This window comes from Sturnus vulgaris, chromosome 18 (assembly GCF_052056855.1).
Source record: "Sturnus vulgaris isolate bStuVul1 chromosome 18, bStuVul1.hap1, whole genome shotgun sequence".
Lineage (NCBI taxonomy): Eukaryota > Metazoa > Chordata > Aves > Passeriformes > Sturnidae > Sturnus > Sturnus vulgaris.
In genome coordinates, this window is record NC_142260.1 from 2,925,270 (window position 1) to 2,947,408 (window position 22,139).

The window sequence follows — 22,139 nt, forward strand, 5'->3', positions numbered from 1 at the left end:
TGGGGACACCACAGCAATAGAGTATTGGAAGTAATTTCCTACTCATAGGTGGGCTAATAAAAGTACCTAATACTGAATCCTATATAAAAAAAAACTTTAATAAACTTTATATGTAAAACTTTAATAAAAGCACAGGAGGCAGATTTTCATCTTGCTAAAAGAGGGATTGCCTGAGCATGGTGGCTTTGGAGATGACACTTGCTCAACTAATTTGGTTTATTTGATACCTTTTCCACTTAATAAAAACCTGTGCTCTCTAGAAATGCCCCATCTTTTTCAATACGAATTCCCCAAAGAATCAAAAATTAGCTTGGCATAATAAATATGCTACAAAATGAACTGTGGAGCAATTAACCTGAAATTAAGCAAATCATTACATACATATTGATAAACAGCCACAAGCAGCATCAGGCTGTGCTCGTGCTCAGAGTGCAAACCACCAGTGAGGCACATTTTCCTGGAAAAGTTTCCATTTTCCTGGAAAAGTTTCCATTTTCCTGGAAACCCCTTACCTGTGCTCTGGATAGAGAGCCAAGAGCTGCCCAGATTCACCAGTTTTGGAGGACAGGTGTGGGGTAAGAAGTGCACACACAGGAATTCCCAGGATCAGGCAGTGCTGTGGGGCAGATTGAGGTCACTGCACCTCTCCCTGGGGCTGCTCCCTCTTCTTTGGCCAGGAATTCTGGCAAATCAGCAGGGAAGAAGGGTGTACTGAGTCACCACAATGTGCAGAGGTTTTTTTTCCTCCTGCCTTCTTTCTTGCCTCCAGGATTCATTCAGGCCTCTGAAAGCTTGCCTTGGTCGTATTTTTCCCAAATAAAAAGTCCCATAGTCAAAATGAACATCAGTGTCCTCCTTCCTTTCTTGCCTGGGTCTTCATTCCATCCTCAGACTGGAGCAGAAGGAAAAAAGGAGCTTTTCCAAACCCAGGTAGCAGCAGGCCATTCACTCCCACAGCACTTTTTGCAGACCATAACCTAAATATTTTTCTTGCCTTCCTACCTTACCACTGCCTGCAAACACCACTGTTAATCTGTTTTAAGAACCTGCACTTTGCAGACAGCTCATTTAAATATATCATTATCAGAGCACTGTGGGTGAAGGGAAGAGTAGTGAGAAGCCCTGGAGACTCTCTGTTTGCACGTATGAGAATGATGCAATTTCTGGATCTAAACAGCAACTCAACAAGGAATTACAGGACTCAAACAACAGTTTACATATTAGGAGATCAGGTACAATCATGGTGCCTAAAGGGAGGCCAGTATTGATATCCAAACCTCTAGAAATAGCAAAAAAACTGACAGAAATGTTGACACATTCTATTTTTGCATGGAAATTAAATTGGTAGGAAGGAGGTAGGAACATTTGCATAAATTATCTTTTAGAAGTTCAGTGCCTCCTGCTGTTTAGCTCTTGAAATTGTTATTTATGACATCCCATTTCTCTGCTAAAGAGATGGCCATCAATTTAGAAAGGTTAGCAAGGATCCTAATGCTGGATTTAAGTTTCAGTGTGATACACAGAATAAAGCCCTGCTTGAGAATTACATGCAGGTTAAACCACATATAAGATATCTTTAGTGTATTTGAGTTCCCAGCTACTAAGAATCTCTGGAGACCACATTGTACTGAACAGACTCCTACCAAGGGTCAGCACATGAGGGATGTGGAGGAGCAGTCCTACATCCAAATACATCCAAATACATCCAAATACATCTAAATCCTCCCAGAGCCCCACTGCTCCTTCCACCCCCATCCCAGCATCTGAACATCACCACAGAAGGCTCCAGCACCAGAGAGAGGGCTGTAATTCTGATTGTGGCTGTGTTTAGGTACAGCCACCTCTGAGCCCTGCAAAGCTGGAGCAGCAGGAGTTGACTGGGCTGAATTAGTTTGCAGCCCTTTTCCAGCAGCCACCATGGTTATTTCCATTCTCACACTCCCATCAGCCAGAGTAACTCGACAGAGGGTTGGGGAAAAATGGAATTTCAGTGGCAGAGGATCCATTAGTCAGACACAGGTGCTCAGTCTGGAGGCTCAAACTCCACACCTGGGATATCCAAAATCAGGAAAACAAGGATGTGCCTCATCCTGTTCAAGCCCCAGCTCCCCACAGGTCAGACTCTCACACCCCACAGCCCTTGCTCTGCTAATGGAAGCTGCCACCCTGCATTGGTCCCAGCAATAACATCGAGAGTGCCCCTTTGTAAAAGTACAAAAAAATAAAGAAAAAACTAGAATTTCTGAGTGGTTTCCAGTTTTGTACTCCACCTATGCTCCAGCAATCTAAGTGATAGAGCTATGGCTCATTTACAGAAATCATCTCTAAAGTGCCAGCTGTAACCTCTCCACCACCCATGGACACCAAAAAAGAAAAATAAAATAAAAAGCCACAGCTCACAATTTTGTTTCAAGGTCTTCCAGTTTGGTCAGGGTTAAATAGAAAGAACCCTCAGGCTGACTGCCTCAAAAATAAATCAATGCAGATAATTTACTTATTATTATCATGAGAATCGATTAGCATAAAGAAACAAACAATGGAGCTGCTACACACACCACATTTGTACTTGCTGTCCACATGTTGCACCTATTCCTCTGCTCTTTTTCCTCCAAAAACCATCAGAATAATTATTCTCAGAGAGCATTAACTACAGCTCAAGCTGCAGGCATAATTTACATTTCCTTGGAGACCCAATTATAGGTTATAGGAAACAGCTCTGAAGACAACCTCCCACTCTACAGTTTCATATTTATATAACTAAACCCCTCATTGTTTCACTTGCCTTTTGGACATGGCAGCCAAACAGCACAGTGCAAAGGGCTGGCTGACTTTAAACCCATTTTAAGTTGACTAAATATATACATTATGATCAGTTTCTCTCTTCAGAATAATCTTTCTACTCCCCTTTTTAGAGGTAAAACATGCACTTGGTTCTAAGTGGCTCTAACTAAAGCAAAAGGGTGTTCTCCTTCTGAATTAATAGATCATTGTATTGCATCACTTGCCTTAAATGAGTGCATCAAAAACAAAGTTATTGGGTATCCTGGAGATAACAGAGCTCTAGCAAGGCAGCTAAACTGCCTGACTGGAAACTAAATTGTGGTTTAAAGAACTCTGTTTTTTGTTTGTCTGGGTTTTTTATTATTTATTATTTAAATACAGGCTGAATAAAAGCCAAGGCACTGTGTGTCGACACCTGGAGTCTCCTGAAACCAGTGCTCCAAATTTCCTGTGCCAAAACTTCCTGCTGAAAATGAGCCTGGAGCCAAAGCAGTCCTAGAGCTCAACCCCTTTCCTGAAATAAACCCTCCTGAAGATCTCTCTGAGCAACACCTTGCTGACTTCTGGATGTGCCTCACTAACACATGTTCACAATTAGGGATCCAGAGTTACATACATATATATATATAAATATATATATAGAGCACCTACCATACAAGCTGAAGAAAACTGTTTATTTTCAGCAGGAAATAATAAACTGCAGCAACTGGACATTTGTCAATAGTTGAAGGCACATTTGCTCTCTTTAAAAATCTGGTCTTCCCCACTCTGTTTGCATTTCTCTAATACACAACCCTATTACATTTCAAATGCCAGAACGACTTCATTTACAAATACATTCATTTTCCATCCTTACATTTTGCTTGAGAAATTCATAGTGAGCAAGGAACACATTTTTCTGACAGGCAATATTTTACATTTACTCAGCTAAAATGGTTTAGCACTTGCACTTATAGTTTACCACTAGTACCTGCACATAATCAAACTTAAAGAGGACGCTGAAAACTGGAATTGTACTGCCCATAACTCATAAATCAGCACAGATGAAACAAGCAACATTTAACATCATGCCATCAGAAGTGTTCACAAATTTATCCTGCCTGATCTATGGTGGCTGCAGTTTCAGTCATTGGCTTAATTAAGAGACACAGATGTTTTGGTTTTGCTTCTTTCCTTGCTCACAGATTAACTGAGTCTCTGCACCTGGTGTCTCACTTCATTTACTGGGTCATCACTGTTCATTATTTCTTTTCTTTCGTCTTGCTCTTTCCCACTGAAGTTCCCTATCTACACAAGAATGAAGAAGTAAACAGAGAAACTTCTGGAATACAGAAAAAAACTAGTATTTATTCCATTTTGCTAGAGACAAACAATTCCTGATCCACCTTAAAGAAATATCCAATATTTTAATAACTCGTGAGAACCTGTAGCTGCACTTCATCCAAGATCAGCAAGTGGTAGAAATTCATTTTTCCACTTGGTAAACAGAAAGAAGGAGGAGAGGAATGGCTGAGATGTCAAATGAGGATACATAAAAAGTAACAGAGTGCTTTTTTCAACAGTTTTTTATTACAGAGAAGTCCCTCAGACTTTAGGCCTACTGTGATTGAGGATTACAATTTTTAATGAGACATCACTTGCAATGACTGCCTTGCTCTCTTTCTCTTCTGCTTTCATATCTTTTTCTGGCTGTACCCTACACATGAATAGACTTTTCCTTTTGCTCTTTCCTTGAACTTGTGTGGTTTTCCAGCCTTCCAACAGTGACCTCTTCACATTGATTCCATTTGTTCTCAAACCTGAACTAGTTTAGTTTATGTCATCTCACCAATTGTGATCACCCTCAGGGAAGGTATCTTCTCTTCTTACATGTTTCTAAACTCTGCTCCAGAAGAGATAATAAATGATGCTTCCTACTCAACTAAAGTTCAAAGCCTGTGAAAATGCAAGTTATCTATATGCCTTTGCTCTTCTTGTAAATTAGTAATGAGTCTGGAATTAAGACTCATTCCTTTAAAAATTACTATACTCTGTCATCTAGGTTTTATTTTAAAAAAAGTTACACATTTTCTATTAACATCACAACTGAAAACTGTACAAATAATTCAAACATTTCAAAAAGCACAGCCAAAAATGCTTCTTATCCTCACTAGTTTACTCAGCTTGTTAGGGTGAGTTACAGCCACAAGAGTTAAGGTAGAGAGAAACAACACTCACAACAAGATAAGAGTTTCAGTACACCAGAATACAAATACTGTAATGACAATTATTATTACCTCTGTTAGAAACAAGGAACTGGGTGTTTTTGTGTTGTTGGGGAGGCACTGAAGGAGGGGGTGAAGGAAGAACAAAACTCTCACCACAACCAGTACCACAGAAAGGTCCAGCATGCCAAATAGATTGCAAAAAAAATTTGTTCTGGAAGCCATCCTATAGCATTTATTCATTTATTAAGCTAAGAAAATCAAATATTCATAATGTCAACATAATGAAACATTCAGCCCATTCTGAAAATATGTTAAAATCTTGCCTGTGTCATTTCTCTTCAAAACACTGCTGTTGGATGAAAAACATAATAAAGGTGGCTTGTTTCCAATCCACTCTCTGCTCACACAAATTTTTACTCTCCTAGTTTATGAATTTAAAGTAGCACTGTAGAAAAATAGGCTTCAAAATGTACTTTTCAGTCCATCTCTTTTTATAACACTGTATAGCAAAGAGCACAAGCCAAAGATTTTTAATTACCTTCATAGAGAACGTCATACTCAGTGGGAATACAGCTGTATCCTTGGATCAGGTCTGGAAGGCAATCCTTACAGAAGGAGTGCAGGCAGGGGAGCATCCTGGGTTCTCTCCTCCACAGCTCCCATTTGCACACCAAACAATTCCTCAACAGATCCAGGGTCTCCATCCTTGCTGGCTCAAGTCTGGCCCTGAAAACGTGAAGAGTCACAAAATGGCTCATGACAAGCCCTGCACTTGACAGAACACTTCATCACCCAAGCACAAACCAGAGGGCAACACGGGATGCACCATCAAATAAACAACATTCATGTAGCCCCTGTGAAAAAAGAAGTTCCTTGCAGCTGAAAATCACATACCTGCTTTACAGAGGATATCTCTGCAGATTGTTGTGCAGGAAAGTGTGGTTTAAGGTTTACAAACCATGATCCCACTATCTCTCTAGTATTTGCAGCTTCTGTAAAAACTGAACTAATCTGCTCTATCGATCTACTTGCAAAGCTGAATTGTCACACGCTGTACATTTCCTGCTTAGAAGCACTGAAAATGTGCAATAAAATGATGAGATTCTCTGCTTTTACAATTTCACTCAAATATTTTAGTTTTCAATAAATAAAATAATACCCATACATCCATCATTTCAGCAATGCATGTTAGAAAGCTGCCTTAAAAAAGGTACAGCATCTACTGACAATCTTCTTTATAGAAAATTCACTTTGCAGTAATCAAATTTTAGCTATCAGGATGACCACAGATCAGATTATAGACCAAACCTGAGCTTCCCAGTGTTCCTCCCACCAGCCCAAGGTCCCCAAGGTCAACTGAGAGTTTTGCAGTTCATGTTTCATACTCAGTTCTGAGGTTGTCAGAGATGTTGATCAGATCCAGACTGCAAAGTGCAACTCCTGCATGTTGTATCAGAGCAGAAAAAGCAGGTAAAGCCTCATTTCCTCTGGAGTCACTCCTCCAGCTGATCCAACCTCCTGGGACCAGAGTGCCATGGAGCTGCTGATTGCCCTGGCACAGTGGCCCTGCTACCAGCAGGATGCAATTGAAGCTACAACCTCCAAATTTCTCCAGCACAGAAGAGCAGCAGCTCTAATCTTAGAGCTACCTATTCTCCTGAGGGATTCTGTCTGCTGGTGGATTCCAGGTTAGGAAGCAGATCTGCGTTTGGATTTTTATTCTGTAATGCAAAAAAATTATGAATGTCTCAGAAATGAACAGCGAGTAGTTTTTTAAACATTGTATCCTGAAGTCATCAGTATTTAAAATATTTTAGAAGAAAAATGGACCCTATGTTAAAGTCTGCATCCTATTTCATACCCAAGACCCATTCAACTAGGCAGATACCCAACTAGACTGACAAATTACTCAAATTAAAACCTACCACTAAAACTTCAGATTCCAATTCCAAAACCAGAGGGTCCCTTTGGAAATGAGCTGTGCCAGCTGTACCAGATGTGGTTTAATTAACATTTTATCAGCCCACTTTTTACAGTGCATCTTCATCAACCATCTACCAGAGGCCAATGTCACTAAAGCAGCACAGCCTCTCAGCTCACTTCATCTCTGTCATTTCTTGCAGCTCCTGTTGCTAAGACAAAGTTGCACCTACAAAAAAATGTAATGTGTGCAGTAGGAAGTTGAGGTCTGAAAGTACCACATTGCTGACACAGAGAAACCACAGCCCAAAGCATCTATGCACAGAGAATCAGTGCAAACAAAGCCTGGTACTGGGAAATGCTCTGTCACCCTAAAAGCCAAATCTGGGGCCGGATGAGCAGGAGCAGGTTACTGAAAAATTCAGTTTATGCCTTTTGAACAACATATAAAATTGAGTAGAATTCTTTGGTAGGAAAGGGAAGAGTAAATAAAAAAAAAATGTGTTTAAAATTTTATTCTGAGGCAGGTATGCAAAGTCAGGCAGCTGGAGGAGAAAGCTGATGCATGTAATGAGCTAAAAGGCCTGGAAAGAAAATCCAGGGAATTACAGGCCTTGCCTTGGAGCTGGGGAAGGTCCTGGTGCAGAGCATCTCCAGCACCAGGCGATGCACAAGTGCAATAACCAGGGCAATAACCTTGGACACCATTTCCCACACATTCTCCCAGAGAAACTGGCTGAAGGGGTGCACTGGTCACTGGATGAAGAACTGGTGGGATGGCTGGGGCCAGGGAGTGGTGGATGGAGCTACATCCAGCATTACATATTAGGGAGCAGCAGTGCCAGCAGCCAGGGAAAGAGAGTTCCCAAGCTCCTCTGTAGTTTGGAACAAACTGGCCATTTATGTCACAGCTATTCACAAGCAGCAGTACCTCTGGCTAAGATGAATTATTTTATAAATGGAATGCACGTCAACCTCACCCCAGAAGCCCTCTAAATTTGTTGTCAAATACTAGGTTAGAAGTTAAAAAGGATTCTACCACACATACTAGAAGGTCACCTGCATAAACTTCAGCAGCAAGCATAAAATAAGTTACAGTGTTTATATGCTTTTAGTCATAACACTTGAGAACCAGCTCACTGATTTTAGTTTGATTTTTTTACCATTAAATCTTGCTTTGGCACGCAGGGTAAAGCCTTGCAGACACCAGAAGCCCTAATTTGATGTTACAACAGAGCAAGGATCATTTCAGGTAGTCATTTTAAACCCAATCCATCAGAACCTCACACAGAGCAGTTCTAGAGCTGTGCCATTGCAGGAAGGTTGAGGATAGCTGGCACCAACTCTGTCCCACAGGTGGGAACTGCAGGAATTGCATACCGAGCCTGGGGAGGGCAGAAATAGCAAATGTTAAGTAACAGTTACTGGTTCACTACTGTCACGTTGCATTTCTTTGTCCACACTCTGCTGTTCCATCCCCACGGATCCCCCAGATCTCCCCTGGATATCATTTTAGTGTTCAAGAATTCCCATCAAAAGCACATCAAGTCCTCTCTCAGATAGCTGTAGGAAGGATCACTAACAAAGAGCAGCACAAACACAGAACATTATTCTGCCATCCTATAAAGACAAAGCAATGAGGTATCTGCACATGGCAGGTACTGAACACTACAGTCAGGAAATTTCAAAATGAAGTGAGAAACAGTCAAAATACTGATCAAAAATTATGCAGTTAAGATTAGGTCTCTGGACAAATCAGGAAAGAAAAATCAGAACAACCCAAACTTCTGTAAATCAGCTGATTTTATGCATTGTTTATTCAAAAAATTTGAATAAAACAAAAACTTTTATGCCACAAGCACGCAGGCACCACCAACTTCTTTGATCTTCTCTTCTGCTCTTCTACTGAAGAACTTTGCTTTCACAATGACAGGTTGCTTGGGCAGCTTCCCCTTGCCCAGCACTTTGTAGTAGCCCTAGAAAGATTTAAAACAGAAATTCAGTGTTTGTAATCAGCTTGCAGGATCCTGCATTTAGGCCTGTTAGCAGACAGCACTGAAAAAAAACCCATGATCACCTCATCCAGTCAATTCATTACATTATAAGGACAATCATGACATGAAGACAATTAACAAAACAGCTGCTAAAGTCACTGGAAGTGAGAAGTGGGCCCCAAGTGGCCAAGAGGGAGGCAGAACATCAGCACCTGGCAGAGCAGTGTCTCTGATTCGGTGACTGGCTGAGACACAGGACATCAGAGCCAGTGAATATGGATCAGACATTTCTGTCCGAGAACTATAGCACACCAAGACAACCAAACATGTGGAGATGTGACTCTAGTCTCGAGGGTGGACAGGGGACATGGTGTGAGACTGGCTCCACCATGGCTTTGTTCCTTCAGGAACATTTCAAACAAGCCATCTTTCACCACCTAGCCAAAGCAGGGCAGTGCCTGTCTACAAACACACACCAGTATGAGAAAAACTTCTTACAGGGCAAAAAGTAACAGCCAAAGTTCTTCTGGAACTACTCACAGCCCAGGGATCTGTCTGTCTGGTAACCTCAGAGCACTAGAGCTTATTTGCAGCTCAGCCTTTCCCCAGGGGGACAGGCACAGCTCAGGCACCCATGGCAGAGCAGGAATGGCAGGGCCGAGTCCCAGCAGGAACTCACCGAGCGCACCACGTCGATGACCGGGGCCAGGCCGGCCTCGTTCTTGGCGTAGTTGAGCCTCGTCTGTTCACTGACCAGGGTCCACAGCTTGTCCAAGTTGACAGTGGGACAGAACTTCTGGTTTCTCTTCAGGTGATAGTGTCTCATGCCTACTTTCCCAAAGTAACCAGGGTGACTGTGGAACAAACACATTCCGCATTAGATCACATTTTTAATTCACCTTGAACAAGCAGAACTCTAAACTACCACTGAAACAAGCATCTTACAAAATCAAAATCTCCAAAATGGCATTAATATGTGTAGAATTTAGGTGTAATAATGATTAGTATCCAAACCAAGGAAAAATTACATTCTCTGTAAGTGTTTCTTCTCCCTTCAACTCCCAACTCAATTCCCCTCACTGCTGAGTCTGCATTTCCAAGGAAGCCCCAGCTCCAGGACCCCAGGCAGGGCAGCCCTGCCTGGGAAATTCTGGCACTGCTGTCACTAACCCGGTGACTGACTGAGCCAGGGAGGGCACAGCCAGTGAATAGAGATTAGTGGTTCCTGTCCGAGGACTCCAGCACACCAGGACCACAGGCAGGGCCAGATGTGACTCTATAGTCTCGGGAATCAGGTAACATCCCTCACCTTCAGCTGATGCAGCCCACAGGAAGGATGCAGTTTGGATTTAACATCACATTCTGAATTTGCTCTGTGGTCCCTGCTAAGCAGGGACTACACTGTGAACAGGCAAACTTGGTCAACTTTACCTAAAGCTACACTGAACTCTCCAAGATGCCAAGTGAAAAGCCCTTTGATCTTAGGTAAGTGGAGACATGAGCAGCTATAATGCCACACTTCCCATTAAAGGAAAAAACACACTGGATTACAGGAAATTGTTTATATACATATAAAAGTCAGTTACTTCTACTTCAGGAGCATGCATGTGGCTACTATTTAAAATGTTAGCTTACTATTTATCAAAGTTAATCCTGTGATGGTGCAAACCACCGGCATTACCACGTCCTCCAGGATGCTTCCTGTGTTTGCCTGAGAAGAAAAATTTTAAGCTTGTTACATTAATATTACACATAATACTTAAAAGATACTTTCAATGCCAACTTAAACTAATTATTTTGTCTTGTGGTGTGACAAGGTTGGAATGCAGAGCTGAAAGGGAGCCTGCACTGCCCAGGAAATTTAAAATGTCGCATAGCCAGTACTGATCGGCTGAGCAGCCTGAAGTTACAAATCCGGCGAGTCTAAAACGTGCAAGACTTGATCAGCCATCACCGTGGCAGCTGCCCAGCACGCTGCGGCCTTCCTTCAGCACTGCTCGCTACTTCCCACGGTGCCGGCGGGCCCCTGCCCCCACAGCCCCATTTCTGTGGGATCCGGGAAGAGCAGCAGCATCCCCTCAGTGATGGGGAAGGCCCGGCGGGGCCGCGCCGCCTCAGGGCCCGGCGGGGCCGCGCCGCCTCAGGGCCCGGCGGGGCCGCGCCGCCTCAGGGCCCGGCGGGGCCGCGCCGCCTCTGCACTCACCCACGCGGCCGTGGCCGTGGCTGACGTGTCCTCTCAGCTTCCGAGTCTTCCTTAGCCTGGAAGGCTGCGGGGAAAGGGGAGAGCAGCCGTGAGCGAGGCGGGCAGCCAGCGCCAGGAGAACCCCGCGCCCGCCCCGGGGCCCGCGCAGCCCGGCGCCATGGCGGACCGGCCTCACCGCACCGCTCCCGCCCGCCGCGGGCTCGGAGCCGCGCCTCCCCACCACCCTCCGTTACTCCGCGGTCCCGTCTCGCCGCATGAGCGAGGGGCGGCGGCCACGGGGTCCCAGTCCCGATCCCATCCCATCGCATCCCCTCCCAGCCCGGACGCTGCTCCCACCATCTTGCCGGCGTGCGCGAGGGAGAGAAAGGGCGCGGCTCTCGCGAGAGCGGGCAAAGGCGCGGGGGGCGGTGCCGAGATCTCGCGAGACTTCGCAGAGGCGGGAGCGGCGGGCGGAGCTCTGAGGGGCGGGCACAGCGCCCCGTCCTTTAGCGGCGCGGAAAAACGGCGTTTTGACAAGAACTGAGGGAAATTTGCAAGTTTGGTCACTTTATTGAACAGCAATAACAGTGGGAAAATGAACACTACGTCCTAAAACACAATTATTTGTCACTCTGGAGTGTGAATTCCTGGTGTGCTACTGTTTCTTAAGCTTGGTTTCTAGGGTTTTTTTTAAATGGGTTTTATGCTGTTAAGATCTTAAACAAAACTTTACAAATCTTAAAACACAGGCCTCAGTGCTGGATTTATTGTTCTTTAGAATTTTCCTAGTGCACTTAAAACGTTCCATGCTCAGGAACACCTTTAGTTTTAACTAATTAGTAGGGGAAATAATGCACTCCTTGGTTTTTGTTCATCTGGTCCCCTCAATCAGACCTCCAGCTAACACAAGGATTGTTTTACATAGCTGTAGTCTGAAAAAGCCACCTACAGATTTTCTTGGGCCGTGATCTCACCTTGTCCAGTGGTATCCTCTGGTTCACAGTACAAAAGTGGGAACATGTTGACAGATAACACAGTGTTTAAAAGCTTTCTCCTTCAATTTTTAAAGTGCAAATGGAGGAAAGCAGCTTTGGAGCAGGAGATGGGTTTTACAGCACAACATTCTTGTACACTGGCATTCCTTGGCTTTGTCTTGTCTTTGCAGTAACTCCACAGCACGTCCTGATAGAGTTTTATCATCATCATTTTCTTAAGAATTATGTATTTCCCCCTACATTTACTAGCAGTTGCTGTGTATAAAAAGCCCAGAAACCACCTGTACAAATTACGTTATTCTTTCCACTCTCAAGAATTACATCTAGAAATCATTCTGGAACTTGGAGCATATTACAGAACTAAAAAACTAATGGAAGTTATCAGTTGTGGTGGCATTTCCCCTGAATCAAAAGCACCCAGTGTTTTACAAACATTTTGTGTACACTTAAGAAGCTTTGGTGTATTTTTGAATGTGAGGGAGGTAATGGAAAAAGGAAACGACTTCACCTTTTTAGTAAGTAGCCCCTCGAATTTGCTCTATGAGGCTGATAGCAAACCAGAACCACTGCCAGGTTAGGAACTGCGCAAGCCTCAAAGCTGCTCTAACTACAGCTGCAAATGATGAAAACCAGAGTGTGCTGGGGTTCCTTTAAAGCTAAGAGGATTTAGATAATTTTCATTATCTGTCAGACTTGCAAAATATTGAAGCATTTTATATATTTTTTAGTATTTTCTTCTTCAGGTTATGGGAAAACTTATAGAACCTCAACAGGAGTTCTGTTTCCAGATGAAGGAAGAATGTGACACTTGAGCACCACGCACAGCACGAAGCCAACTGAAAATACCATAAGTCAGGAGCAGTATCTGTGATACAATGATAAAATAATTTGCTGCTAACCCATGAAAAAATGTTTTAACAGATGCTTCTGTTAGGATACAATTTTTTTAAAAGGAGTATAAAATGCCTTGTCTTAGCCCTGGTGAAGAAACCCCAAACTACATGTCATGAAATAGCAAACCTACCAAAAGACAGGTTCGTGATAACCACTTTACATTTTAATTACAAATTCATTTAAAAATCACAGGCAAGTTGCTGGGTCTGTACCTGCTCCACATGAGGAAGTGCAGAGGTTTGCAATGAATATAAACAAACAGGTCTATTTACAGAGTTTATTAGGATCCATACATACATACATTAGGAAAGGCTGTACTGTACCTACTCGCTGCAGCTTGCAAGTCAGAGAGCTGAGATCCCCCCAGGCTTAGCAGTCTTAGTGCAGAATGGGTTATAAGGAGTTTACTGACCAGAGTTCAAACCAAGTGGAGGTTCTGTCACGTGAACCAAGTACCTTATTATCAAGTTACTTTGTTATTTCTGCTTTAAAATTCATTTGAAGGAAACAAGCAGCCAGACAAGCGCCTGTGCCACACGAGAGCGGCCCCGTGTGTACAACCTCTCCCACGTACCCGAGCTCATTCACCCGCAGCGTTCAGGCATCAAACATCCCTTGAAGTCAGTGGTTCTGCCGAGACAGTCAGCTGCACATAACCAGCTACTCGTTTTTGCACCAAGCATAACTCAACTCATACTAAAGAAAAAAAAAAAAAACAAAAAAAACAAGCACCTGGTATTCTCAGGAATATACAAATATTTACCACAGTTTTCTCGCTCATTACAAAATCAGTTACAAAAGCTTACAGCACATTATGTACAAACTCTACCCAAATGCACGGAGGAGCCGTGGCGTGGCACAGTGACACAGCATCCATGGGCCATGGCCTGGAGCTGCTGTCAGCTCGCTCCTCTCCTCCCGTTCCGCACTCCAGCGCCGCAGGTGTCTCACACAGTGCCATCAATAAATAGGCTTTGGTGTTTCAGCAGGAAGGAGCTAGTTCTTCTTGTGGAGGAACTTCATTTTGTTACCTACAGGAAGCACACTGTCAGTCCCCAGCAGATATCGGAAGTCAATCAAAAGTGACAGCAAATGGCTCTAACTTGTAATTGCTGTGGGGTAACTCTTGCACTCGGCACCAGCAGGGAGAGCTGAGCTACAGAGCACCGACTGCTCCCACACCTTCCTGTCCCACTCCTCCATCACGGCTTGGCTCCCCCACCCCCCAGTGAAAACGTGTTAACAAAGACCATAATTAAATCTGGTTTTATCACTTTTAACTATGTTTTCATTCATTTCTTTTTAGTAATTCCTATCACGCTGAAAACACTTGACTACCTCATTTCGGGTACGGCATTTACAAATTAATAAAAAATAAAAAAAAAAAAAACAACAAACCAAAACCCACCACCACCACGAAAACTCATTTCAGAAATACTTCCGAAGATTTTCCTCACCGAGACCTCGCAGGAACTTGTTCACTCCGCTTTGCTCCGTGTCCGGGAGCTCCTCCAAGTACTGTTCCACCCTCTGCTCGAAGAGCCCTGCGGCGGACAGACAGGGACCGGGGTGAGCCGTGCCCGGCTGAGCCCGCAGCCCAGCTCCAATCCCCGGCATTCCCCGCTCCCAGCCACCTTCCGGCTCCGGGCAGGATTTTCGGGATGCGTTTCCGCTTTCCCGGGGAGCGCACGGGGATCCCGGGCGTTGCCGCAATCCCGGCGGAGCAGCGAAACCCGCGCCGCAGGGGAGGCACCCAGCCTTACCTTTAGCCCTGCATTTCCTCAGCTCTCTGTCCTGGATGAAGCCAGCGAACATTTGGGATTCCATGAAAACTTCCAAGAAGCGGCGGATACTCTTGGAGGCCACAGATTTACGGAAAGCCTCCCTTTGGAAGGCACGCTCTCCTTTTTCATTCTGGGTTAGGAACAGGGAATAATGGCCAACTGTCTCCACAAAGAATCGGATAAAAACCTCAGACACTAATCCATTCAGGGTGTTACATTCTGCAAAATAAGGCGGCAATAAGACACCACAATCAGCTGCTACCAGAGCTGTGAGCATTATCCCCACAGGGCCAGGCTGTGCATGTTCCTGTTCCCTGATGCCGTGCTAACATCTGGCAGGAGTTGCAGCGGCTCCCTGCACAGCTGGATGCAGGTGCAGAGGGTGGCAGCGCCGTAACCACGGGTGCCAGCCTGCAGAATTGGTGTTCCCTGACCAAGAGTCAGCGAGAATTACAAATCCTCAGGAAACAGCTCAGAAAATTAAGCATTTGATGGGTGTTTCATCAACATCAAACCTCCTGTTTTCACTCTTGAGCCAGTTCTCTTCAGAAACTTGTGAATGACTCAGCATTAAAATATTTCTTCCTGAGGATAATAAGCCTGTACCAAAAGCTGATCAAAAAGGGTCTGTTGTAAAATTTGGGTTTTCATGGTTTCGGAGATGTTAAATCAGTCTTATATAAGTAATACATATGACTAGAAATAAATTTCAAACACTGAATAGGGGCCTGTTTCATGCCTTTTAACCACAGGCATCTCAATTCACCCTGGGCTGTTTTTATCACTGCTGAAGAGAAATATGAACTTTCAAGGCAACCCAACCCCTCTTGGAATAAAATTCTTTTCTGGTAGTACCTGCTTCTCTCCCCTGAAAATACCAAGTGCCAAGAGCAACTCCAAACTCAGACACACCCCTAAGGCTGGAGAATTATCTGGATTGAGTTAGGGCCAAGTTAACTGCAAACCTCTGTTTGAGGAAAGGTTCAGAGGGACCCACGGGAGCCCATGTCACTTACGAAGAAATTAAAATAAATCACAGGGGAGGTATCACTGTGGGCTGATGCCATCAGTCTCATTCCCTGTGTGCTCAGAGACCCTTTGATGTCACCAAGAGTATTTGAGACCTCAGGTCCCATCTTTGTTTCTCCTGCATGGAAAATCACAATTTTACCTATGTTTGTTTATTACACAAGTCCCTGTTTCCAAATGAACTTACCATCATCTGAATCACTATCTGAATCCTGATTTATCAGTTCATTCTTTCTCTCTAGAGCCTGCTCCAGAGCAGCTTGCAATTTTCTAGGTAATAGTGTGTCTTCATCATCCATCTGAGAGAGGAAAGAAAAATCTTTAAGCCACAATACTCTATACAGGAACTACAGCAAATACTTTCAGAAGGTTTAGAATTCAGATGAAAAATACTTGTATCTGGTACTGTCATGGCTACATAAATTAAAGAATGAGAATCTATGTGCAACTAACAAATACTTCTAAATAAAAAATTTCTTGTCACTCTTAAGATTAAAGTCGGGAGTGAGAATCCAAAGAGCAGAAAAGCACAGAAATGTGGAATCAGCTCTTTACATGACAAAGAATCTGAATAGTTGTGTTTAACTAAATACACGTCATGTGAAGCCTTGATGGGTGTACACACAGCTGCTGTAGTGGGTTTTAGGCAGCTCCTTTGGTGTTTGACAGTTGTTTTACTGTTTTGTAGCCTATCTTGTTTTCTGGGTCTTGCCCCTGTTGCTCTTTTCATCCTATTTTATGCTTGTTCAGCAGAAGCCAAGCAGGCACAGGAGCCTTAGCTCTGCAGCCACTGTTCACCAGACAGGGAATTGAACAAAAAAGTTTCCTCATCCAACCTGCAGATTGTTGGTTTGAAATTATTTAGTGCCACATAACTGTCAGGAGATGGTGATCCCTCATCTCCTTGTTTACAAGGCTCCTGCTTTTCCTATCACATTAAACTATTCTCCACCTTTGTGCTCTCACTTGGGAATTTTCTTTGCTATTTTTGTCCTTTTCACCTCCAACAGTGCAAGTTTTCTTGCTAAGTTGATGTGATTATCTTTGGTTGTTTTCTTCCCATTGTGAATACAGTTCTTGATTCCTTCTGACAGTCACAGCCTCAATGCCTTCTGCAGACCTGAGAAGTTCTTATTTGCAGGTGGAACAGAAAATGAGAACTTTTTTTTTCCCCTCATCACTTTCCCTTTGCACACACAATTCCTGCCAAACCCCTCTGATCAAAGAAACCCAATCCCACTGTAGGAGTAAACAGCTTGCTGGACTGCATGGCAGCATTCTGAGCTGTGCTTTACCTGTCTGATGAATCGATCAGATCCCAGGTTAACCATCAAAGCCTACAGAAAAGAAAACACTGCAGTGAAATGTATCTGAAGAGACAGAAAACATTCATTTGTTCATCGCTTTTTAACAGCAAAAGATCATCTGCTGAACAAGCCTCGACATGAATCAAATTCCTACTGTGAAACAAGAGGTTGTGTGCTTTATGAAACAACATGAAGGTTTTCTTTAGAGTTACAAGTCTAATTTAACATAGATACAACAGATCTCATACTAGCTTAATATATTTTAAAAAAGCTAAAAGGGTTTCTTCGTAAATCTAAGCAAGTTATAACTAATAATTTTTGTTAACATGCAGTTGGAAAGTGTTTCAGAGGGGTTTAAAGAAAACGGTGTGGAGGCAGCAGGGATTCCAAAGGGTAAGGGTATGAAATATTCATGATAACAAAGCAGCAAAGCTGAGAGATGGAGCTGGGAAGATGTGGAAGAGCAATGTTAGGAAAGAGGAAGGAAAATCGAGCAGAGATTTACGTGGCCCAGAGGCACACAGGGCCTTGGAAGTGAGCACAAAAAATTCCTTAGAAAAATGGCAGGAAACTAATAGGAGCAAGACAGAAAAGCGTGTGTCCTTGAGTATTTTTGTGGTATTTTACTGGAAGAGCCCATGAAGTGCAACTCTCATTTGATTTCCAATAAAGTATCAACAAAGTCTTAGAAGTTAAAATTGTTAAAGGTTTTGTTTCCTTTGTGGGCTATGGCTTCATGCACCACTTCCATAAGGATTAAGAGATGCCATGGCAGATGGCTTCCTCTTTTTCCAGAACAAAGCAGCATATTTACACCCTACTTATTGGTGACAAGGTAAATACTCACTTGGCTCTGACAAGGTGCCAGGTATGGAAGAGGGGCAGAATAAAAGAGAAGAATAAAGCTACTGCTGCAGTTTTGCCAAGAGGGAGTTGCTCATGAGAACCAGGCAAAGAAACAAAGAGGCAGATTAAAAATTAAACGTGAGGATTTATGTCCCAATGGCAGCCCAATCCTGGGAGAGGCCAGCTTTACTCCAGGAAAACAATTGTGGTTCCAGCTCCTACCTCCTCTACGGGCAGGTCCTTGAGTTTGGGCAGAGAGCTGGAGAGCAGTCCCACCAGGAAGGGGGTAGGGCAGCACACGATGTCAATCATGGATGAGGGCAGGACAGGAATGAAGGTGTGCTGCCAGGAGAAGGGGTACAGCAGGGCCACTACAGCGTGGGAGCAGCTCGACAGGGTGCTGGGGAGAGAGGAACAACCAGGTCAGCAAAGGCTTTTCTTGGTTCACAACACCTGCTGAGAAACTCAGCCTGGTGAAATACAAATGCCCAAGGTGCTGCCTGTCTGGCATTTGTGACTTCTGGCAGCCTTGGTTCCCTTCCAGTCCCTGCCCTCTCTGTACTGTGCAGTGTGGCAGTTCACAGCAGACTTCAGACTAAAGGGACAAAACCGGAATCTGTTTCAAACTAGAATCCATTTGTTCCATAACAGTCAGGGGATGGTTTGATCTAGAAGTCAAGATGCAATGTTCCCAAAAGCACCCAAAAGCAGCCACTTTGAACAATGCTTAAAACCCAAAAGCAATGTCAGATCTTGGCTGTTATGACCACATCAATAGTCATAAGAATGTATAATAGCAATGTTCTTAAATCAAGCACTAATGCAGGAACAAAGGAAAATGAAAAGTAAAATAAAATTGGGAAAAAAATCCTTGTGGAAAACTACCAAATCAGATATAAAAAGCCCCAACAAGCAGTACTTATTCCAAAGGAAAGCTGGTAAAAGCAACACGTTTTTCAAAGATTGCGCATTTTTTTGACAACAGCATATTTTTATTATAATACATTTTACAGGGCTTATCAACCAACTTTAGTGATAAAGGTATTGTTCCTGCTCAGCAGAGTATTCTAAAATACAGATTGGTATCTCCTAACTGTAAAGCTTGATATTATCATGGAAAAAGTCATGCATATGTTGTCTTTCCATCTACTGAATCTGATTCCCTTTTGCAGTCACATGGTTTCCAAATGTTAAAAATTAAGGAACATCATTACCAAGTGAGTTTTAACATCAGGGGAATGAAGACAAGCTCTCCATATCACAGCTACAACGTCTGCCTCTCGCAGGCTGAGATGACAGAAATTTGGATCCAACATGCCTGAACCAATTTTCTCACATTGCAAACTTCTGCTGTGCTTAATGTAGCCACAAAGAACTATAAATAATAACTGCAGAGCTGTTACTGCTTTAAAATGCTGGGGAGAGATGCTAATTTCTTCTACTGCAAGACTTGGTGGAGACTTTAGGTGGCATCAGACCTCCACTAGAATAACCTTCCATGAGCATTTTTACTTCAGTTGTGGATTTTTCCAAGGCCAGAGAAGAGGTTTCACCTGTTTGTTCCTGTCAGTGATTTACCTTCAAAGTTTGCTGAATGACAAAAGGGAGATTTGGGGAACAAAGAGAGAAAAAAGTTGGGGAAGAACAAATCGTTGTGTTTTACTGCAAATAATCTGCTGGCTTGGTTTTAATTGACACTTCCTTTAAGATCTCACAATCCCAGCATGGGTTTATAACATATGTTGCCTGACACGAGGTTCTTGTAAAATGATGCATTTCTCCAATTTATATTTTTATATATAACAGGCAGTGGTGCTGCCATTGCCTCACATTTTGGTCTCAAGCATCGACATAACAAGCACAGTGGTGTGTTTTGGAAGAGCTGTGGAACATGGTACACACTCCCAGCACTTTCTCAAGATCACTTCAATGTCTCCCTGGCATTTTCACCTACTACAAATTCCGTCATCTTAGCTGAGCAACTAAAAAAAGAGCCATGTTAAGCTAAAAGCAGGAAGACAAACATTCTTCTGCTCTTCAGTGAGTATTTTTTTCCTTTCTATAAAATGCCCTTTTGTAACATGTTGTTTTACACGCAGTGCTGTGACGTAAGTCAGCCCCTGCATCCTCTTCTGTGTGCTATTCCCACGCTAGGGGAGGCTTCAGGCTCCAGCCCAGGACACTGGAATCCCTTCCCGAGCTTTCCTGGGATCCAGCTGGGGCAGGGAAGAGCAGAGCACAGGGAGCAGCCCTGGTGGGGGTGTCCTGTGGCAGCACCCAGCTCTGCCCTGCCAGCACCCCACAAAAAGTCACATCAGCACCCTGTCAGTACCTCGGCCTCTGCACTTCAGGGTTCTGCACACAGCTCTTCAAATTCAGCCTCAGAAAATCTTTCCTTGTGGGACATCTCATCCCCATGAAACATTCTCTCCAAGCTTTCAGCCCCCAGAACCTTTTGCTGCCATCCCTCCTGGACACCCCTCTGCAGGACTGCCACCACTGTCACCAAACTCCTGCTTGTACAACGTGCCCGTGTCTCTGCCTGGAAAGATTCATATTTAGAATGGATACACATCTTTCACTTCTGTGAAATTTCACAGTTTGTAAGGTAAAATTCAGAGGTGATGGGTGTAAAGGAACCCCCAGCCTAAATCTCTACAATACAGTTCAGAACCTTTTAAAGGGATATTATTGATGAGAAGCATGTTTAGTAAGGTAAAAAAAAGAAAGGGCTACCCTGGGAAACCAAGTCTGCTTCAGTTTTTCCTCTTAAAATGTGCAACCCACACATTATCCAACTGTTCTTGTTTATGAGAATTAAGCAGTAAGGTCAGATGGTTTATTTTCTTTAAGGTGTGTGAAGCACACAAAGTAAAGCAATAGAATAGTCAAAGCTAGATTTTCAAAATATTTTCACTTTTAATGCTCTAGGGCAGTTCCAGAGAGCTGGTTTGGAGAGTGAGCTTTTCCATTTGGTCTGTGCAGTTTTACAAGAATGCTTCATAATGTTCTAGCTGCTGTTCTACTGGAAAACACTTGTTTATTTCCATGGTTGTCATCTTGAAAAAATTATTTGGAATTTGCCAAGGCTTTGGGTCTCTCTATGTCTTGATTCACTAGATAAAAAAACCCTTCAGGTTTTTATCTTCTTGTATTAATAGAAGATTATACAAGTATATTGAGACATTTCTTAATGACAAATTTCTCTTGAAGAGATCCTTTATCTTGTTACAGGCAAAATATGACGCTGCTTCTTTCTAACTCAAAGTTGATTTATGTTCCCCTGGGATATTTTGTTCCCCAAAATTTTCTCATGATAGCACACAGAACCTTTTCCTTGTGTTGCTGGCTGCGGAGACACAATTTCAGATATAGCTGTGACTCAGCTGAATTTTGGAGACTGCTTCTGAACACAGTTTAAGTCTACATCAAAAAGCAAATCACTGTGACTTAACAAGAACCTTTTCTGTCCTTTAGATAGGGAGAATGTCTGGTAGCAACCAACAAATAACCCCAAGCTCAGGCTGTACCCGTATCTTATCACAGCACAGTTAGCACACTCTGAGAAGGACAAGCTGCTGGGCAGGGGATGGACACTGCCCTGGCTGGGATGTCAGTGCTGGCTGCATTTCTTTCAGGGACTTGGCTTGTTGGACACTGCAAGTCACCAACTCTCTCAAATTGCTAAAGTCATATTCGGTTACAGCTTCTGCTCACAATAGAAATATTCCACAGATATCCTTGATAACTCTTCTTTCTAACCATAGTCAACAGTCATATTCCCCCTCCATACCTAGAACTTCTCCCAGGCCCCAGGGAGCCTTGCACACTGAGCATCTCCCAAATCCAGGATTTAGGATTGCTGATTTGGCTCCCTGATCCCACCTTACTATTCACATGCACTTCCACAGTCAGTCTGACATTTCCACTGAAGGAGAAGGCGAGAATATCCCTTCCGTTCCCTTCCCTTCCCTTCCCTTCCCTTCCCTTCCCTTCCCTTCCCTTCCCTTCCCTTCCCTTCCCTTCCCTTCCCTTCCCTTCCCTTCCCTTCCCTTCCTCCACCTGCCCTGAGGAACAAACAAGCTTCCTCAGCCAGGAGAGGAGGGAGGCCACCCCTTACATACAGGGCCAAGCCACACAGCAGCTCTGTCACCTGGGCTGCTGCCAGCTCTGTGCTGTGCCAGTGCTCTGGACTGTGCC

At 43.5% G+C, this 22,139-nt stretch overlaps 3 protein-coding genes and 2 non-coding genes across 10 annotated transcripts in view; all 5 read right to left on the reverse strand.

Moving 5' to 3' along the window:
• The window catches only part of TRIM66 (tripartite motif containing 66), a 45,876-nt gene extending 37,324 nt beyond the window's left edge, over positions 1 to 8,552 (reverse strand). Inside the window, exon 1 of the mRNA XM_014876374.2 lies at positions 5,527 to 8,552. Within this exon, the coding sequence (XP_014731860.2) occupies positions 5,527 to 5,746 (220 nt within the window). The 5' untranslated portion in view covers positions 5,747 to 8,552. The remainder of the gene's footprint in view (positions 1 to 5,526) is intronic.
• Positions 8,553 to 8,693: 141 nt separating this feature from the next.
• On the reverse strand, positions 8,694 to 11,688 carry RPL27A (ribosomal protein L27a). The gene is made up of 5 exons (XM_014876373.2): positions 11,442 to 11,688; positions 11,106 to 11,169; positions 10,538 to 10,613; positions 9,582 to 9,756; positions 8,694 to 8,884 (listed from the first exon to the last, which is right to left on the reverse strand). Exons 1-5 carry the CDS (start codon positions 11,442 to 11,444, stop codon positions 8,756 to 8,758), a joined length of 447 nt encoding a protein of 148 aa, XP_014731859.1. The 5' UTR covers positions 11,445 to 11,688; the 3' UTR covers positions 8,694 to 8,755.
• LOC148221688 (small nucleolar RNA SNORA3/SNORA45 family) lies at positions 9,124 to 9,255 on the reverse strand. Its single transcript, XR_015807608.1, has one exon. It is a non-coding gene; the product is annotated as a small nucleolar RNA SNORA3/SNORA45 family (small nucleolar RNA).
• On the reverse strand, positions 10,060 to 10,191 carry LOC148221689 (small nucleolar RNA SNORA3/SNORA45 family). Its single transcript, XR_015807607.1, has one exon. It is a non-coding gene; the product is annotated as a small nucleolar RNA SNORA3/SNORA45 family (small nucleolar RNA).
• A 1,426-nt stretch (positions 11,689 to 13,114) lies between the features above and the next one.
• The window catches only part of DENND2B (DENN domain containing 2B), a 146,179-nt gene continuing 137,154 nt past the window's right edge, over positions 13,115 to 22,139 (reverse strand). For all 6 annotated transcript variants that reach the window (XM_014876289.2, XM_014876288.2, XM_088175338.1 and 3 more), the window contains 6 exons: positions 18,162 to 18,339; positions 17,082 to 17,123; positions 15,974 to 16,085; positions 14,737 to 14,976; positions 14,431 to 14,517; positions 13,115 to 14,004 (listed from right to left, as the gene is read on the reverse strand). In XM_014876289.2, the coding sequence (XP_014731775.1) occupies positions 13,970 to 14,004; positions 14,431 to 14,517; positions 14,737 to 14,976; positions 15,974 to 16,085; positions 17,082 to 17,123; positions 18,162 to 18,339 (694 nt within the window). In that variant the 3' untranslated portion in view covers positions 13,115 to 13,969. The remainder of the gene's footprint in view (positions 14,005 to 14,430; positions 14,518 to 14,736; positions 14,977 to 15,973; positions 16,086 to 17,081; positions 17,124 to 18,161; positions 18,340 to 22,139) is intronic.

Excerpts from the sequence above, each read along its gene's own strand:
- RPL27A (XM_014876373.2), bottom strand. Across the intron at positions 9,757-10,537 it reads AGGATTAACTTTGATAAATA|TCACCCTGGTTACTTTGGGA; the intron begins GTAAGCTAACAT and ends TTTGTTCCACAG. Across the intron at positions 8,885-9,581 it reads TCATCGACGTGGTGCGCTCG|GGCTACTACAAAGTGCTGGG; the intron begins GTGAGTTCCTGC and ends AAATCTTTCTAG.